The sequence below is a fragment of the Belonocnema kinseyi genome, chromosome 8, assembly GCF_010883055.1.
Source record: "Belonocnema kinseyi isolate 2016_QV_RU_SX_M_011 chromosome 8, B_treatae_v1, whole genome shotgun sequence".
Classification (NCBI taxonomy): domain Eukaryota; kingdom Metazoa; phylum Arthropoda; class Insecta; order Hymenoptera; family Cynipidae; genus Belonocnema; species Belonocnema kinseyi.
Window position 1 is genome coordinate 32,802,390 of NC_046664.1, and position 19,877 is coordinate 32,822,266.

The window sequence follows — 19,877 nt, forward strand, 5'->3', positions numbered from 1 at the left end:
AATCCAGCTGTTGACAGTGCGCAATCTGGCCAATCTGGTCCAAGTTCTGCGAAAAACTAAATTTAATCGATCAAAGTACATGTTTTTAAAAGTTTTCTATTTTTTATAAAAAAAAAAACTAAAAAGCATATTTTCAAATTATAAAACCAAATGCTTTGGAGGAAAATGGTCTTTGTTTTTAATTCGACTGTTTTTGATTAAAATTTTATCGGTTGAAGTTTCTTCTTTTTGGTTAAAAATTTATCTTTTATTATTATTTTTTTATTTTTGGTTAAAAACTGATCTTCTTTATATTCTTATCATTTATAATTGAGAAAGTATTAGAATTGTAGCAAGGTACCCCATCATTTAACTATTATTTAGCACATGTGCCCGCAAAACGAGCAGATTTTATTTGGAAAATTGCATGAATTCGGAGAAAAATTTCGATTTTGGTAGAATTCAACGACTTTTAATTTAAAATATATATTTTTTTAAATATTAACTATTACGTTTTACATTGTTTGTTGAAGATTCCTGTCTTTGGTTTAAAATAATGTATTTAAATGAACATCAGTTTTTTCATTAAAAATTGATTAATTGTAAATTTAACTTTTCTTTTTTTTTGTTAAAAATTCGCCTCTTTTAGTTTAAAAATAAACCCTTTGGATGAAAATTCATGCATTTGATTGAAAATTCGTCCCTTCTTGGTTGAAAATTAACCTTGATTCTTAACAATTAATCTTTTTAATTGTAAAAACATTTTTCGGGTGGAACTTTAAATCATTTCTTTTTTAATTCGTTGTACTTTTCTATAAAATAGGCAATTTTAGTTGAAAATTCAAATATGGGTTTGAACATTTTAATTTCTTTAGTTACAAATTGGACAGCTTTATTCAAATCATTTTTTTTTTTGTTAAAAATTAATTTTTTAGTTGAAAACTCGACTTTTTGGTAAAAAATTAATCTTTATGTTTAAAATTAATCTTTTTGCTTGAAAATTCACTATTTTTGGTTAAAAGTTTGAGTATCTCGTTCAAACCTCCTTTTTCTTGGTTGAAAACTATTTTTTTAACTGAAAAGTAAACTGTTTCATTTTTGGTAAACATTTTATTAGTTGCAAATTCATTTCTGTCGATTAAAATTTAACTATTTCATAAAAAAAATTGTTATTGAAAATGAAGGTTTGAACTTAAAAATGAAATATTTCATTTAAAATTCGACTTTTTTTGTCTAAATTCAACTTTTTTTTATTTAATACTAGATTTTTTTGGAATATCAACTATTCAATTTTTCGTTGAAAATTCATCTTTTTGGTTCCAATACTACAAAAGTAATTTGTTTGGTTGAAGATTCATTACTTTAGTAGAACATCTATCTCTATGGCCAAAAATGCAACTATTCTATTGAAAAATTCGCTTTTTTGTTGAAAATTAATTTCTTCTTTAATTACATTTTTTCAAAAGAACTGTTTTCTTTTTTAGTTGAAAATTCACTTCCTTTGTTTCAAATTGTATAAATTGTTGAAAATTATTATTATTTTTTTTAATTTCACTATCCCATTTTTGGATGAAAATTGATTTTTCAGTTGAAAATTTTCCAATTTTGTTAGAAATTCGTATTCTTTTAGTAGAAAATTTACCTTTTTTAATTAGAGTTTCAAATATTTAGTTGGAAATTTATGTATTTTGTTTTGTAGAAAATTGATCTTTCCACTAGAAACTTAATCTTCTTGTTTGAAAACTCACCATTTTGGTTGAAAATTAGACTATTTCACTCTTTGTTGAAACTTGAAGTATGTGATTTCTGGTAAAAAATGTATGTTTATAAGTTTAAAATTCTACTATTTGGTAAAACAAGTAAAGAATGTTATAAAAACACGTATTGTGTATGTTTTCAATACATAATAACATAATAATGTTATGTTTGTGAAATTTAGAACTACGCAAGATAAAGTGACCAGTAATTAAAATAATTATTTTTTGCTCTACAAACCGAATGACTTACTCTTTTACTTTATTTTACAAATTAACTGTACAATTTTATTAATAACTTGTAACAAAAAGCTATTTTTGATTTATTAAATTAAAATTTTCACAAAACTCGGACCCGAACAGATCGTGCACTCTGGTGAGTGGTAAACTTCCCCATTGATTTAAATATTAACCTACTCTTAGTAAAAGTGGACAATTAGTTGAAAATTTAAGAAAAACCGCAATTTCTAACATTATTCTAAGAGAAAATTGCTAAAAACAATCGATTATTTAAATAATTTATAAAAACATCAAATTATCGGTATAAAGTAATATTTTATGTATTAGGTACATTTGCATTTTAAAAAAACCGCAAAAAAATCATAAATAGCGCCAAAAACACGCAAAAGTTATTTTTTCACTTATAGGGTTTTTTGGGACCATATAAAAGAGACCAATGGGAGCTATGCTTAAAAAGCAATTATTTATTTGTATTCTATAAATAATTGTGAATAGAAATGTTTAGTTTCAACTTTGATTCGCCTGGTATTGATGATTTTGAATAATATTCATAAAAAAGTATTTTTTCTAATGAGAAATACGCGTTAAACTTCAGAAGCCTTGAGGAAACTCTAAATATTACTTTAAAAAAACACATTTACTTTTATGTGGCTTCGAGCGGTGGTGATTTGCATGGAAATTCGGAGAAGAAAAAATTGCGGACCACTTTTGTGGGAACCCTTGACATTTTTCATCAAAGATATTTTGAAATTCAAGTTTTTTATTCTTTTCTTTTATAGTTGTTGACATCAAAGCAGATATTCTGAGTGCTGAAATTGAATTATGGGTAAAATCTGGAATTCAATCCGATGTTTTTAAGAAGGCGATTAAAGCTTTGGCCCTTCCAACTGCTCTTCAGAGAAAAGATTGGAAAACTTTTGAAGGAGTTCACGCTATCGCTGCTTGCACAATTTGTCAAATTTTAGTGAAAACCACTGTCACTTTGAGAAAAAGAGGCACACCTTCGGAAAAAATTACAAAAACTATAGCTGAGTTATGTACGTTTCTGAATCTACAAACTGAAGAAGTTTGCAATGGAGTTGTCACTTTAAATGCAGTGAGTACATTGAGATTATTATATTATTAAATACAATATTAATCAATTTAATAATTCTCATATTTCCGAATTTAATTTAAAATGTAGGCAAGAGACAAATTTTTTATTTGGACAAGAGAAAAATGTTGAAAATGTATGTATTCTGATTTTTAAAGTCTACCTTGTAGAATTTTTAAAACTTCAAAATATAAGGTCACTCAAATTGCAAAGAGCTTGATTCAGAAATAATTTTAATGAAAAAGTATGCAATTCAGGCAATTTTCAATCATTAGAATAAAAAAAATTCCATTTCTCAGCCAAATTTTGTTTTAAAGTCTTGAAAAATATACATGTTAATTACATTTGGCCAAACATAAAATTATTATTAAAAGATTTGTATAACTTCTAAATATATTTTAAAATGATTCGAATTTCAAATAATTTTTCAAAATAAAACATTTTCAACTTTTTGAAGTCTTTCGCAATTCTTACAAAGCTTGTAAATTTTTTCTTTAAAATCTGCAAAAATCTACATTTTGTTTTAAATTAGGCTATGGCTATTTGTACCCGAATTTTTGTACGAATAGCCGGGTTTTTGTCGGAACAGACACTTCGTTTGAATTATTTGAAATCATTTCAAGTTTTAAATTAATTAAAAATTAAAAATTAATTTAAAAATCGTAACGTTCCAAGCTTAAAAGCTCCTTGAAGTTTTAACGTTTCAAGACTTTCTATTTCAAACAATACAGTTTCAAATGATTTATATTTTTTTACGACTATGGCTTTTAAATTGAACCAGTTTAATTATTAACTGTTTAAAATAATTAATTTATATTAACAGTTGTTCAAATAAAACTGTTTTTATCCCAAATTTTTGATCTCAAACGCTTTTAATTTTTAATTGTTTAATTTTTCCAAGACTGAATTTTGAAATTCTTTAAGTTAAAAATGTACACTTAAAAATAAAAATATAAAATGGAAAATTTTCTTAAGTACTTGGACAGATTTTTCTTTTGAAATTTGTCAAATTCCCAGTCAAAAAATAAATTCTCTGTAATTTTTTGGGCTTTCCACCCTAAAAGGGTGTAAATATAAAATGGAAAATTTTCTTAAGTACTTGGACAGATTTTTCTTTTGAAATTTGTCAAATTCCCAGTCAAAAAATAAATTCTCTGTAATTTTTTGGGCTTTCCACCCTAAAAAGGGCCTAAATAAATTTCCGAACAGTAGCATTTACCAAACAAACGGTATTAAAATATTGCATCCCGTAATATTTTCTATGACGAAAATAAAAAAATAAATCATGTATTCTTGTGAATTATACTTACATTATTAAAGTAATAAAACCAGCGCATTATGAGACCATTTCTTTTCAAGATTATTAGTCTTCTGATTATAATTGACAACTAATCTCATGGTATACGTATGATTTATTTTGAAGTCCAATTTTTTCAACGGAATAAATGATAGAAATAAATTATTTATAACGATTCGTCACCTAAAAATATAAAAATATTTATGTCTAGGTAGAAATAGGTATTGAACATATAAATGCATAAGGTAATTAATTATATAGTAAAGAAATCAACTTATCTATGATGAAAAATAAAAAAGTTAATCACAAGAAAGCACTGAATTGTACACTTTTAACACAAAATTTTCAGTCTTAACTGATATTTTCGCCTATAAATGAGGAATTGCAAAAAATGCAAACATTTAAAAACGAGGGACTCAAAATCAATTTCAACATAGAATACCGAAAATTCGTGTAAAAAAATCATCTTCAAAAACAAATAGCCTAAAAAAATAGTCAAAGCCCAGAAAGAAAGACTGAAAAATGTACGACAATGCAGAATTCAAAATATAAAAGAAATGTGAGTGAATAATAAAAATGTAAATCAGCATAGTGAGTAACGTGGAAAATATAAATTATTAAATGTCCGTCCAACAAAAGATGGACCAACATTTAACGCAGTTCCCCCTGTTGATTTGCTGGGTTCTGTGCTCGAGATTTTAATTCGATTCACACATTAGAATACGATCAACGGAAAATATATTTTCCTGAACTCATTCGTATCTCGAGCACTTCGATCTTGATCGACGATACGCATCAATTTTTTAATTTATATCGTGATCAGGTGAATAATTTTCTAAGTAAAGGTTAATTCGTCTTAATTAGGAAATGTACTCCCAAAACAATATAATTTTTATCCAGGGTAAAATATCGAACGCACGCAGCAAATCTTTTACCCTGGCTCTACCTGCTTAAAGTACAAACATTCATTCCAGAAAAAATTACCTTCCTCCCTAAAGCTATATCTAAAAATAAAAAAAAACAGTCATACCAACACACTCACTCCACGGTTCTCAGCCTTACCACCCAGGTGTAAAAAAACCTAATCCTAGGGATTACGTCCCGGGACGCATCCGACACCTAAGCTTAAGGTCCACGTTAGGGCCTTTTTAATCATACAAAATAATCCTGAAATCGAACACCGTTTTAAAAAATATAAGAAACATTTCTTTATGACAAATTAAATTTATTTTTTAATTCATTCAAGCTAATTATATTAAACAGCATTACATATTAAACAGCATTTCCATATGGTTAAACCATTAGTAACACCCGGTTCTAAAATAATTCATTACTTTGAAAAGTTAATACAATTTTAATAATTCTTAATCTTTTCTTTATAATTTCATTTTAACTTTATACGATATTTCAATCCAATTTTTATTCTGATTGAAGAATTGAATTCGTTTGTCAAAAAGGGGCCTAACTACTAGAATCCCGATTCCGCGAAAAGTTAAAGAAAGTGAATTGCGAAGAACATTTCTCACAGAGGAAAAGGGATCTAACTATTTTTTTCTGCAAGATCCCTTCTCCACGATGGATATTCTATATGCTTTTATCGGAAAATTAAATATAGTTTCCTGTATGTAGTCTTTTAGTTGTCGTCCATAAACCAGATTACCAAATTTCGAGCCAAATGCGCTTTCTACCAAATAGTCGAATTTTCAACTTATAAAAGATCAATTTCTAACCAAAAATAGAATCGTGCAATTACTAGATGAAAAATTAATTTTTAACAAAAAAGTTCAGTTTTAAGCCAAACAGATGAATCTTAAAAAGATATGATATTTTACACACTATGAATTTAAACTTTCAAGCAAGTAATTGAATTTTTATCTAAAAAAGATAAATTTTCAGCAATAAGATTAATGTTTTACTGAAAAATATGAATTTTCTACAAAATACATCAATTTTTAATAAAATTGTTGAATTTTTAATCCAAGAAGACGAATATTATCTACTAAAAGGTTGAATTTTCACCCCTAAACAAAAATTTTCAACAAAAAAGGTAATTTTCTACGAAAAAGTGAAATTTTCTTAAAAGTGGTTTAATATTAAACTAAACAGTTCAATTTTAACAACAACAACAAATGAATTTTGTAACAAACCCTGTCAATTTTCAACTAGAATAGATCAATTTTCAATAAAGAAATTCAATTTTTAACAACAAATCGAAGTTCCATTTGTTGTTGAAAAAATTAATTCTTAAAGAAAAAAAAATCGAATTTTTAACAAAATACTAACATTTCCCACAAAAGTGATGAAATTTAAAAAAAGAGTTGAATCCAAAAGATGATTTTTTAGCCCGGAAGATTAAATTTATAAAAATGGAATGGTTAAATTTTTAAAGTGAATCCTACAAAAATTTGAATTTTTAACAAACTAGTTCAAATTTTAACTAAGTAATCAAATTGTCAATCAAAAAAGATAAATTTATAACCAAATATTTAAATTTTCTACCAAAAAGATGGATTTTACAGAAAAAAGATTCATGTTTTACCAAAAACAGGATTTTTTAACAAGATACATTAATTTTCAAACCAAAAATATGATTGTATTACACACAATTTTATTTTATACCAAAAAGTTAAATTTGTATTAAAATAGTTTAATTTATAACAAAAAAAGTTAATTAAATTCATGATGGGGAATTGTACCGACCGCCTGGTATTAAATGAGCGGGTGTTTCTTTGCATTTTCAACCGAATAGTTTAATTTTCTTCCGAATTTTTTAATCCTTGTCGAGATTACATTAACTTAGGTTAGACCCAAAAATTTGAATTTTTAATGAAAATGGATAATTTTTCAACCAAGAAGATTAATTTCCAACCAAATAAGACAAATTTTTAACAAAATACATCAATTTTCAACTAAAAAAGATCAGTTATAAATAAAAAATTAATTTAAAAAATGGAAGTTACATTGTTCGTTACAAAATCTATTCTAAAAAAAAACAACGAATTTTAAAAAATATAGTTACATTTTCAACAAGATAGTTGAATTTCAAACGGGAAAAATGAGTTTTCAACTGAAAAAATTAATCTTCAAAATTTGGATTAAAAACGATAAACTGTTAACCAAAACTGAAACAATTAAGTTTTTAGTTTAAAAAACAATGTTCAGCGAAAAAGACACCTTTTCAACAACAAGAAAATCATTTTTTAGCCAAAAATTGACTAATTAAATTTGTAGTCAAAAAATGAATGTTCAACTAGAGATGACTTTTTAACTAAAATTATGGAATATTTTACTTAAATAATAGTTATATTTACAGTTAAAAACAAAAATAATTTTTAACAAAAAACGAAACAAAACAGTTAAATTTTGAGCAAAAGAAATTCCTTTTGATCAAAAGAAAAAACAACTTTGCAATTAAATAACTACTTTTCAACCGAAGAAATAATTTTTTAATTCAAATTATGAATGTTGAAAACAAAACTTTTAACAACAAAATATTTATTTCAAAACAAGTAAATAAGAATCAACTCATCAATTTGACCGTTCACTTCCTTGATACTCTATATTGTCTGAATGAAACACGATCTAAAAATAATTATAAAAGTGGAATAAGAGTTTAATATATAATGCAGCTTTACCGAATTTAAACTCAATGCAACAAGTAAATAAAATCAAAATTTACAGATACAAAACCAAAAAATGTTTAATATTATTTCCAAAATTATAAGAGGTATTGAGCTGTTATTCTGAAGTCCGAAAAAGTCCTTGAAAACTTAATTGACACTTTAAAAAAATTATTTAAAAAAAATAACTGTAGTTGGAAAATAAGACACTGAAATAGCTGAAAAATTAATTATGTGCTAATAAAAATTACGATTGCCCTAAAATCACGCATCTGAAACCGGAAAAGAAAATGATAAAAAACTAATATTTTGGAGCTAATTTTTCAAACAATTTTGTTTCTCGAATTAAGCGACAATAAAAAATGAATAATTGCTTTTCCTGAAATTCGATAAGCCCTGAAAGTGTCTCCTTAAAATTGTATGAAAGACGAAAAAAAATAATTTGCAACATAAACTATGCTAGAGAATAGTTTCCGGAAATTATCAAACTAAAAGCGATTTTTTCTAATCATTGTTCTTAAACTAAATTTATGAAATTCCTTGATGGACAAATATTAAAGATTGAATATTTAGAAAAGGTATATATAAAAATATTAGAATGTAACAGTGTCAGATAATTTTTACACGTTCAAATTAATAATCACTCTCATTACCCTAATTTTAAATTCTTTAAATTTAAAAATATCAATATTAAAAAGAATTTAATTTTGACATCGATCGCTTTTAAAAGGTCTGGAAATTAAAAAAACATCTCTTTAAAATGCTATCAAAAAATTTTAAATTGAAAGTTTAAAAAATAATGGCGTGTTTCATATTCTCATAGACAAAAAAATCCTATTTTTATTAATTTCAAATTGTAGAAATTCGAAATTTTAAAAGCATCCAAATTGAAAACCCCGAAGATTTCGAGACACTCAAGCTTACATGAACCCACAGATTTAGGACTTCAAAATATGAAAGCAAAATCCTTGGCAAACTTTTACAGCTCTTAATCCCAATCAAGGAATTCCAGAGCCTTTATACGGACTTTAAGTTATTTCGTCATACTTTATAAAAATTGCAAGGCATTTTAATAATTTCCAAACAATATCAGGTGGTTTTAAGGGATTCCAAAGGATTTCAAAGGACTTCCATGAATTTCAAGGATCCTAAAAAGATTTTAAAGGCTTCTCAAATATTTAAACTAAATTTATAAATTTTTATTGGTTTTCAAGAGATTAAAAAAAAATTCACACATTTCAACGAATTTCAAATTATTTCGAGGAAGTTTAGAGGATTTTAAAGATTCCAAAACATTTCCGGATATTTGAAGGAATTGAAAAGGATTGCAAGAGATATACAAATTTTTTGTTTGTAATTTCAAAAATTTCAATGATTTTTAGCTATTTCAAAGATTTCAATGGATTTTAAGATATTTAAAGTATGTAATTTCATAAGAATAAAGAATTAAAAAGATTTATGGGGATATAAGCGTTTTTTAAAGAAATTTATTGAATAAGTTTAATTTAATTTTAATTTTAGAGAATTTCCATGGATTTTAAGTGATTTCATAATTATTTCAAGGAAGTCGAAATATTTCCAAACTTATCAGGAAGTTTTAAGACATTCCGAAGAATTTAAGCAAATTTCGAGGGCGTTCTGTGGGTCTTAAGACTATAGAAACAGGTTGTTAAGGGATTTCTAATTATTTCAAGTAATTTTAAAATATTTTTTCGGTTTCCAACAGAATAAATAGGTTTCCACGGATTAAAAAAAAATCCATACATTTCAAGGGATTTTTATGTTATCCAAAAATGTTAAGGAATTTCAAAGAATTTTTTAGGATTTCCAAAGATTTCAAGGGATTTTTCTTTTCAAGAAAATTCAAAAAGTTGTTATGATGAAAAGTTGTTTTCATATCAGCCGTTATTTGGCTTAAAACAAGGAATTTATTAAATCTCTAAGTATTTCAAGGGATTTCAAAGGTTTCTAAGGATTTAAAAGTTTGTTTCGAGAATTTTAATAAATAAGTTTAATTTAAATTATATTCAAGGCCTTTTAAATGATTTCAAGAGATATAACATATTTTAAAGGATTTTTGAAGAATTCTGTAGGATTTCTCAAGATTTTAAAGTATTTATGAATTTCACCAAATGATGTATAATGATTTTCTATAATTAATTTCCTATAATCCATGGAATCCAGCAATCTTGCAACAAGATGTATGAATTTCTAACCAAAAATGGAATAGTTAAACTTTCAACATAAAAAGTCCACCAAATTCACATCAAACAAAAAAATTTCAACCATAGTGGTAATTTTTCAAACAAGAAGATTAATTTTATACAGAAAAATGATTCATTAACAAAATAAATTAATTTTTAACTAAAAAAAACTTTAAATGGAATAGTGGAATTTTTAACTAAAAGGATGAATTCTAAAAAAAAATATATTCATTTGTCAAAAAAGACAAATTTTTGACCAAATATATCAATTCTCAATAAAATGCTTGAATTTTACATTTGAGAGGACGAATTAAATACAAAGCAGTTGAATTTTGAACAAAAAGTATGAATTAAACAAATTTTTTTTTAACCAAAGAGATGAGTTTTCATCTCGGATGATGGAATATTCATATGGAACAGTCACATTTGCAGCTTGAGAAAATAATTGTGAAAGAAAAAAAAATAATTTAAAAAAATAGTTATTTTTCCAAACAAAGTAATGAATTTTCAACAAAAATGATGAATCTTCACCTGGAACAGTTGAATTTGAAACCCTAAAACGATGAATTTTTGAATAAAATGATGCATTTTTAACAAATATTATTGAATTTTAAATCAAAAAGATTTATTTTCAACGAAAGAGATTAATTTCTAGCAAAAAGGACGAATTTTCAACTAAAATTATGAATCTTTAACGGGATTAGTAGAATTTAGAACGAAAAAGATGAATTTTTAACCAAGAAGGTTATTTTCTACTAAAAAATACGATTTTTCAACAAAATACATGAATTTTAAATTAAATAAGATAAATTGTCAAACAAAAATAGAAAAGTTAAACTTTTAGTTAAAAAAATGAATGTTCAATCAAAAATATGAATTTTCAACTAAAATTATAATATCCAGATGATTTTCGAATAATAGGTACATTTAAAAACAAGTAATGAAACCCCTTGAATTGTAATATGTTTTTCAGCCAATAATCTTGAAAATTATCGACTCAAAAGATAAGGTTCACGCCCGAGACGTTTGTGGAGTGATTTTGCAAAGTGAACAATGCAGTACAGTAAGTGATGAATTCCATTGGAATATTACAGTAGATAATAGTGCACCACGAAAAAATTCAGTTTCACACAGTGACAAAACAAAAAAAATCGTTCAAATAACTGATATTCATTATGACCCCAATTATGAGGTAAATGGAAATGCAGGTTGTAGTGAACCAACTTGTTGTAGAGCTAGTCAAAATTCGACAAATAAAAATGGCAAACTGGCTGGATATTGGGGCGATTATAATAATTGTGATACCCCCTGGCATGCCTTTGTTGATGCTCTTAATCAAGTCAAGAAAGCTCATGGGGTAAATATTACAAAATTACCTAAAATAGAATTCAATTTCTCAAGATTAAAATAAAAGCAAAAACTATTCTTTAAGGTCTTAATTAACTTTTGTATAAGATTTAAACTAGTATTTTAATTTAATCTAATAAAATTATATAAAATATAATTATTAAATTAGATATCTATTTACAGGATGCCGAACACATTTACTTTACTGGTGACATAATAGATCATGGAGTTTGGGAAACAACGCGAGAAAGCAACACAGAAATTTTAGTGAAAAGCTATAAGTTGATTCGAAATACTTTCCCGGATAAGAAAGTCTATCCAATTATAGGAAATCACGAGCCGCACCCACTCAATGTGTAAAGTTAAATTTTTTTAAAAATATCTTCTGGGGGTTTCCTGGTTTGTGAAGTTTTCCAGGTCATTCTCATTTTCAAATTCTATCCTTCGAAACTAAACAGCTTATCATTCAAAGTACTCAGAAGATAATATCCAAACTAATTTTAAATCCATTTTAAAATAATTCTAAATTGAACGTTTTCAATTTAAGATTATTTAACAACAATTATGGCTTAATTGGGAATTCTACAAATTTAAACAGTTTAAAGTTTCAATCGGAAAAATTTCAATGTTTCATTAGAAATATTTTTCAATATGATGCGGTATAAGTTTCAAACTTTCTATTTTAAAATATTTAATTGTAAATGCTCTGAACGATTTACAATCGGTCAAATATTAAAAGTCTTTCATTTTTTAATTTTGTCAATTTCAAACGCTATTAATTTAAAATTATCCAATTTATAAATATCTATTCTGCAGTTATTAAATTTTGAATGCTTTTAGTTAAAAATTATTGAACTCTGAACAATTACAATTGATATTGTAATGTTTTGAAAATTATAATCTAATATCATTCGAATTTGATCGTTCTAAATTAATAAATTATCCTTCAAGTGTTAAATAAATGATTAATTATTAATTACTATTATATTCATACTAATATTAATACCTATTTACCATTTATTTCTGAATGATTTAAATAGAAAACCATTTTAAATATCACAATTTAAAATTATTCAACGGTTTTAGCTCAAAGTTCTTTTATATTTTTAAGCGTTTTAAATATGATACTATTGACTATCAAACACTTCACACGTAAAGTGCTCTACTTTTAAGGTTTTCTATTTGAAGATGTAACAGGGACAACCTGATAAAAACCAGTTTTTTCGAAATTTTTCTTTTAACGATTTCAAGTAAATTAGGGCACTATTAATCGATACATATCAGGAATATTTAAAAATATTTTTTTCTTTTTCTCACTCGTAACAATGAATTTAAAAATTATGACAAAAACATTTTTTTTAATTTTAGCATATCAAAAAATACATATATTGGATATTTAAAAGACCCAAAAAAGTCCTTACTAAATTTTCGTACATTGCCCCCCCCCCCCTGCCACATTAAATTTTTTTTTCTTAAACAGAGTGTCTAGTCAAATCCTGGAAAGAAATTCCCTGACAATTCCATGCTTTAACCAAGTACCTCAAGTTTTTCGGGGTATATATTTTTATAGTGCTGAGTCATTCAAACATTTCATGTTTTTTAAAGCAAAGGACTCGAAATATGCATATAATTTCGCGGATTTATTATAAATAATGTTTTTTTCAGTTTTTATAGATTCAATTAATATGTTTATTTGAGAAATCTTTGACAACTAATATTGCGAGATATTCTTAAATTTATTAGTACCATCGACTAATTCAATAATTAAATAATACTAAAAACATAATTAATCATCTGTATATAATTTTCTTATACTTAAAATTTAGTGCATATTTAGGTAAAATTAATGTGAGTACTATTATAAATTCAACGTAAACGGCTTTAAATCCCTAACTTTTCAAAACAAAACAAAAAAGATAACATTTTCAACCAAAAATAGAATAGTTAAATTTTCAATAAAAAAAATTCACCAAATTAAGAAAAAAAAGATGCCACTAAAATTATGAATTTCCAACTCAAATTACCAATCATCAACAAGAATAGATGAATTTTTAACAAATTACATGAGCTTTCAACCCAGAAGAAGAATTCTCAATTAAAATTAATAACATTTAACTGGAATACTTCAATTTTCAACCAAAGAGACGAATTTCCAAACAAGAAGATTAATTTTCTATAAGAAAAAACGATTTTTCAGTAAAATGCATTAATTTTAACGAAAAAAGATAAATTTTTAACCAAAGTATTGCATTTTGAACTACAAAAAATTAATTTTCAACTAAAAATGGAATAATTCAACTTTCAGTTTTAGAAATTAACTTTCAACCAAACCGATGGATTTTCAATTTTAAAAATTAACTTTTAATCAAATTGATGAATTTTTAAGTAGAACCATGAATCTTTAACTGGAATAATTGCATTTTAAACCAAAAGGAATCTTTTTTAACTAAAGTGATCAATCTTTAACCGAAATAGTTCAATTTTCAACCAAGAAGATTAATTTCTACCAAAAATACGAGTTTTCAACAAACTACATTAATTTTCAATAAAATTGTTGAATTTTGAATCTAAAAGAACAAAGTATCTACAAAATAATTTTTTAACAACAAAGTTAATTCTCTAAAAAAAGTTAAAGTTTCATAAAAATAGTTCCATTTTTAATTAATTAGTAAATCTATACCAAAAATATTAATTTTTAACTAAAATGATAAATGTTCAACTAGAATAATTGAGTTTTCAACCAAAAAGATTAATTTATACCGAAGACAGGATTTTCAACTAAAGAAAATAATTTTTCAGCCAAAAATAGAACAGTTAGATTTTTATTTAAAAAAATTAATATTCAACGAAAGAAATGATTTTTTAACTAAAATGATGGAATATACAATTGGAATAATTACATTTTCAGTTTAAGAAACTTAATTTTTAAGAAAAACAAAAAAATTAACAAAATAGTTACAATTTTAATTGAAATAGTTAAATTTTCAGCAAAGAAAATTAATTTTCCGCCAAATAAAAAACGAATTTTCAACAAAATAGCTCAGTGCAATCAAATTTTCATTCCAAAAAATATGAATTTAAAACAAGAAATATAGCAGTAGATATTCCAACCAAAAAATATAATATTAAATAAAACGCAGTTAAATTAAACATAAAAAATAATGAATTTTCGACAAAACACATTAATCTTCAAACTGATACTTTTAATTTTTAACTAAAAAAATACATTTTTAACCAAAAATAGAATATTTAAATTCTCAGTTAAAAACTTAATTTGAAATAAAAAACAAACTAATTTTCACAAAATAATGAAATAAAATCATATAAAGCTGCTTTTAAAAATGAAGAATCATTGTTAATCAATTTTATATTGCAATTTCAAAAAGATTAAGCACGCTCTCGAAAAAACTCCCTGATTAAAAAAACTACCTGACATTCCCAGGTTTTTCGAGGCATATCAATATTCCCTGACAATTCGATAATTTTATCAACGACTTTTATTAAAAAACCTATCGTAGACAACTTTTTTGGTCATCCTATAAAATTTAATTGTTGGTCCTTATCCAGTTGTCATTATCGTGTCTTTATTTGAATTTGTCAAATTTCTAATCTTCGATTTTGACCTTATTAAATTTGGAAAGCTTTCAATTACGACAATTCGAACTATTAAAATTTAAAACTTTGTAAAATGTTAAGAGGTTCAGAAAAAATGCTTGAATATACAAAGGCTATTAATTTTAAATTGCCTAATTTATCAACTTTTAAAAGTTAAATTTGAAATTTTCAACATTTTCAATAAAAAATAAAAAAGACTTTCCAAAATAAAGGATTTTACAATAACGAGACTTTCAAAAAACTAAAGAAGCGTTAAATTTAAAAATGTTCCACATTGAAGAGTGAGTTTGAATGATTTGATAGAGTTTTCTACTAAACCTAAGAATCACTCAATATTTTCACACTAAAAATTCAGCATTCAGCATTTTCTAATATAATCAGCGTGTCTACCGGATGGATGGAATTGTTAATTTTTAACCGTCAATTTGAAAGAGTTAAACAAATTTGAATGCTTTCAAATGAATTTCAAAGGTATCAAGATTTCTAAACATTTAAAAAGATTTTAAGGATTTCTGATTAGAAACAGATAATTATGTAAAAGAATTGCACGTGATTCGCCTAAGCCGGAATTAAAATTATTTTCTAAATTTCCCGTTCCATTAAAAAAATTCTGACTTACAACAGGGATTTTTAAAAATATTTTCTTTTTCTAAAATAAGAATAAAAATTCTTTTTTAATATTCCCACTCTATTTTAAAAACTCTCTGTTAAGTCAAATTATAATTCTTTACAGAAATTTTCTGTCCTAAAGTAAAGATTATAATTTAGAACGAAAATTTCTGCTCTGAAGTGATAACAAAATGAAAATTATAATTTTTTGCGAAAATTTCCAGCTTTATCTCAGAATTACTATTTTTTAGAAAGTTCCCTGCCCCAAATTCAAAATTATAATTCTTCAGGCACACTTTCTTCCCTAATCTCAAAATTATAATTCCTTACTGAAATCCCAACTCAAAATTATAATTCTTTTAGCAGATTCAATGTTCGAAGTCAGAATTTTAATTCTTTTGGATTTTCTTTTATAAATTCCCTTTTCCAACTCAGAATTAATAAAATAAATGAAACAATTTTTAATTTGAATATTAGTTCATTCGCGTTAAAAATCCCTGTCACTGAATCACATTTCCGGCCATTTCCTGGTTAAAATAAAATTCATATTAGATAATAAAGAAGAATTTCTAAATTTCGATTAATTTTTCCAGTTTCGCACCTCATGATATCGAAGACAAGGAACTGAGTATTGTCTGGCTTTACGAGCTGTTGGCAAATACGTGGATTGAAAATGGATGGTTGCCAGAATCCACACGTTCGACGATTCTAACAGGTGGATTCTACACAGTTTCTCCCAAAAAAGGGTTCAGAATTATCGCCCTTAATAACAATGTCTGCTACACTTACAACTGGTAAGAATTTTGCAAAGACCAAAAGGAATTTCAATTAAAAAAAAAATAATATGAAGCAAAAAATAATCTCAAAAATTTGAAACATTATTAGGTGGATCTTGTACAACCCAAAAGATCAGGACGACCAGTTATCTTGGTTGATGGAAACTCTTCTGCAGGCAGAAAAAGATGGTGAATTCGTTCATATTCTAGCTCACATTCCTCCTGGAGATAATTCATGCTTTGTTTCCTGGAGCAGAGAATACAGAAAAATCGTCAATAGATTTTCCCACATAATTTCTGCTCAATTCAACGGACATACTCATAATGATGAATTTCGAGTTTTTTATAGTCCTGACAATAATTCCGAGATCGTTAATGTTGCTTGGAATGGAGGAAGCATCACGACTTACGCTAATCTCAATCCTAACTATAAGGTCTATGATGTTAATGCGAATGATTATGTAAGTTCTTTTTTATTTAAAATTTTCTAAGCTTTAGTATTTTAATTTATATACATTGTTAAGAATCAACATTATAAAGCCTTTAAAATAAGAAAGGAAAAATTCTCTTTACTAAAAGATCCCATTTTCTCCATCTTATTATAAATAGTAAATTTTAATTTTAATTATAATTTAAAGAAATTTGTATTCCATTTTCTTATACTTGAAATTCAGTGCATATTTAGGTAAAACTAATGTGGGTACGTTATTAAATTCAATTTAAACCGTTTCAAATTCCAAAATTTTCTAACAAGAATATTGCAACTTCAACAAAATAGATAAATTTTTAACCAAATAGTTGAACTTTCAACCAGACAAATTAATTTTCTACCAAAAAAGACGAGTTGCAAAAAAAACATGAATTCTCAGCCAAATAGTTAAATTTTGAACCAAAAACGATCAGTTTTCAACCAAAGATGACATATTTAAATTTTCAGTTAAAAAATTAATTTTCCGCCATAAGAAATTTTTTTAACAAAAGTGATGAATTTTCAGTTAAAATAATGAATCTCCAATTGGAATAGATTCATTTTTGTCAAAAAATATCAATTTTCGATAAAGTATTTTTATTTTCAACCAAAAAGATAAATTTCCAAATAAAATTATGAGTATTTAACTGAAATACTTGCATTTTTAACCAAAAAGATGGCTTTTCAAATAAAAAGATTAATTATCAAATAAAAAGATTGATTTTCCACTAAAAAATAAGACTTTTCAACTAATTACATGAATTTTTAACAAAATAGCTGAATTTTGACCTAAAAATGACCAGCCTTCACCCAAAAATGAAATAGTTAAATTATCAGTTAAAAAATTTATTTTCCACTAAAAAAAGAAATTTTTATTCAACGTGATGAATTTTCATCTTAAATTATGAATCTTTAACTGGAGTAGATGAGTTTTTAGCAGAAAATTTTAACTTTCGACAAAATAGTTTTATTTAAAAAAAAACAAATATTCTATCAAATTGATGAATTGTCAATTAATTTTATGAATATTTAATTGAAATAGAAGAATTTTAAATGAAAAAATTTTAATTTTGATCAAATAATTTTACTTTCACCGAAGAAGATGAATTTTTAACTGAAATTGCGAATATTTAACTTGAATACTTGAATTTTTAAACACGAATATTAAATTTTAAACAAAAAGGTTAATTTTCTAATAAAGAATACATTTAAACAAAATACATGAATTTTCAAAAAAATAGTTCAAGTTTTCACTAAAAATGATCGCTTTTTGATAAAAAATGGAATATTTAAATTTTCAGTAAACAAAAATGATTTTTTATCACAAGAAAAAAAATTTTTAACCAAAGTGATGACTTTTTAACTAATTATGAATCTTCAACTGGAGGAGATGAATTTTTAATAAAAAAAAGTTTAACTTTCAACCATGTAATTTGATTTTCAACCAAGAAGATGAATTTTCAACCAAAAATATGAACTAAAAACATCAATTTTAAACTAAAAATGGAACAGTTAAATTTTTAGTTGGAAAAATTAATTATAAACGAAACTGATGGACTGCCAATTAAAATGATGAGTCTTTGACCAAAATATGAATAGTAAAATTTTTATTAAAAAAATTATTTTTCAACCTAAAAGATGAATTTTCAAGCAAAATGATTTATAAAATAGTTAATTCCGTTATTTTGGTTTTTAGGAAATGTTGACTTCCTTACTTGAATCCGTAAGGAATAATAAAACATCCCTTAAAATATAGTTAAACACTTTTTCTGATAAAAGGCGAGACATCTAGCCAAGTCTGACAAGGTTTTGAGAAGGATAACATTTCAATAATAAACACACTTTTTCATTAATGTGTAAACATTGGAAGTTTAGCCATTTTGCGACTAAAAACTATTCATTTTTCTGATGATTTTCTTTTGAATTATTATTTTGTACATTCGAAATTATTTTTAAAAAATGTGTAATTAGATATTTTCACGAAAAGCCATTTTCTCTACATTTGGTGTGGGGTATTTTAAAAAATACAAAAATTAAAGCTATTCCGAAGTTTGCAAAACTAATGAAGAAAAATGTTGTTTTTCCAGGTAGTGGAAGACTACGAAATGTGGATTTATAATTTAGATTTTGCAAACGAAACGCCTAACAGAAATCCTGAATGGTTTAAATTATACTCTTTCAAAGAAGAATACAATTTAACTGATACCACCCCAAGTTCTCTAAATAATTTCTTGGTCCAGATGTCGAAAAACGATACCATAATTAAACAATATCACAAGTAAGTCCTCATAATTTCATTAATTTAGATCGGTTCTATTATAAACAAACTTAAAATAAATAATTTGAAATTACTATGTTCTTGATCAGGGTGTCTACTCAAATCCTCATTTGTCTCTAAAGTTCATGAGTTTGAATAATAATCTATACAAATTCTTATTTAATCTTTTTATACTTAAGATTCAGTGCATATAGAGGTGGATTAATCTTTATACTACAGAAAATTCAATTTAATCCGTTTCAAATTCCTAAATTTTCAAGTATAAAAATATTGCATTTTCTACAAGATAGATGAATTTTTATTCAAATAGTTGAATCTTGAACTAAAATGTTTATTTTTCGAACAAAAAAATATGATTTTTCCATAAAATATATAATTTCTCAGCCAAATAGTTAATATTTCAACTAAAAAAGATCAATTTTCAAACAAATATTTAAATTTTTAACTAAAAAAGATCATGATTCTTCAAATGGACTAGATGAATTTTAAGCCAAGAAAATTGTACGATTAAACGAACTTACCTGAAGTGAAGTTCAATCGAAATTATGCAAATACGTCTCGTCCGAATAGATCAATTGTAGTAACGCTAGTTGCTC

At 25.2% G+C, this 19,877-nt stretch overlaps 2 protein-coding genes across 2 annotated transcripts in view; one reads left to right on the forward strand and one right to left on the reverse strand.

The window, feature by feature from the left end:
* LOC117178188 (ATP-dependent RNA helicase DDX54) overlaps window positions 1–19,877 on the reverse strand; it is a 105,566-nt gene that overhangs the window by 77,799 nt on the left and 7,890 nt on the right. The gene's annotated exons all lie outside the window — the stretch shown is intronic.
* LOC117178185 (sphingomyelin phosphodiesterase 1-like) overlaps window positions 1–19,877 on the forward strand; it is a 39,365-nt gene that overhangs the window by 17,943 nt on the left and 1,545 nt on the right. The window contains exons 2-7 of the mRNA XM_033369477.1: window positions 2,753–3,069; window positions 11,161–11,544; window positions 11,718–11,890; window positions 16,352–16,552; window positions 16,644–16,995; window positions 19,091–19,281. Coding sequence (XP_033225368.1) covers window positions 2,753–3,069; window positions 11,161–11,544; window positions 11,718–11,890; window positions 16,352–16,552; window positions 16,644–16,995; window positions 19,091–19,281 — 1,618 coding nt within the window. The remainder of the gene's footprint in view (window positions 1–2,752; window positions 3,070–11,160; window positions 11,545–11,717; window positions 11,891–16,351; window positions 16,553–16,643; window positions 16,996–19,090; window positions 19,282–19,877) is intronic.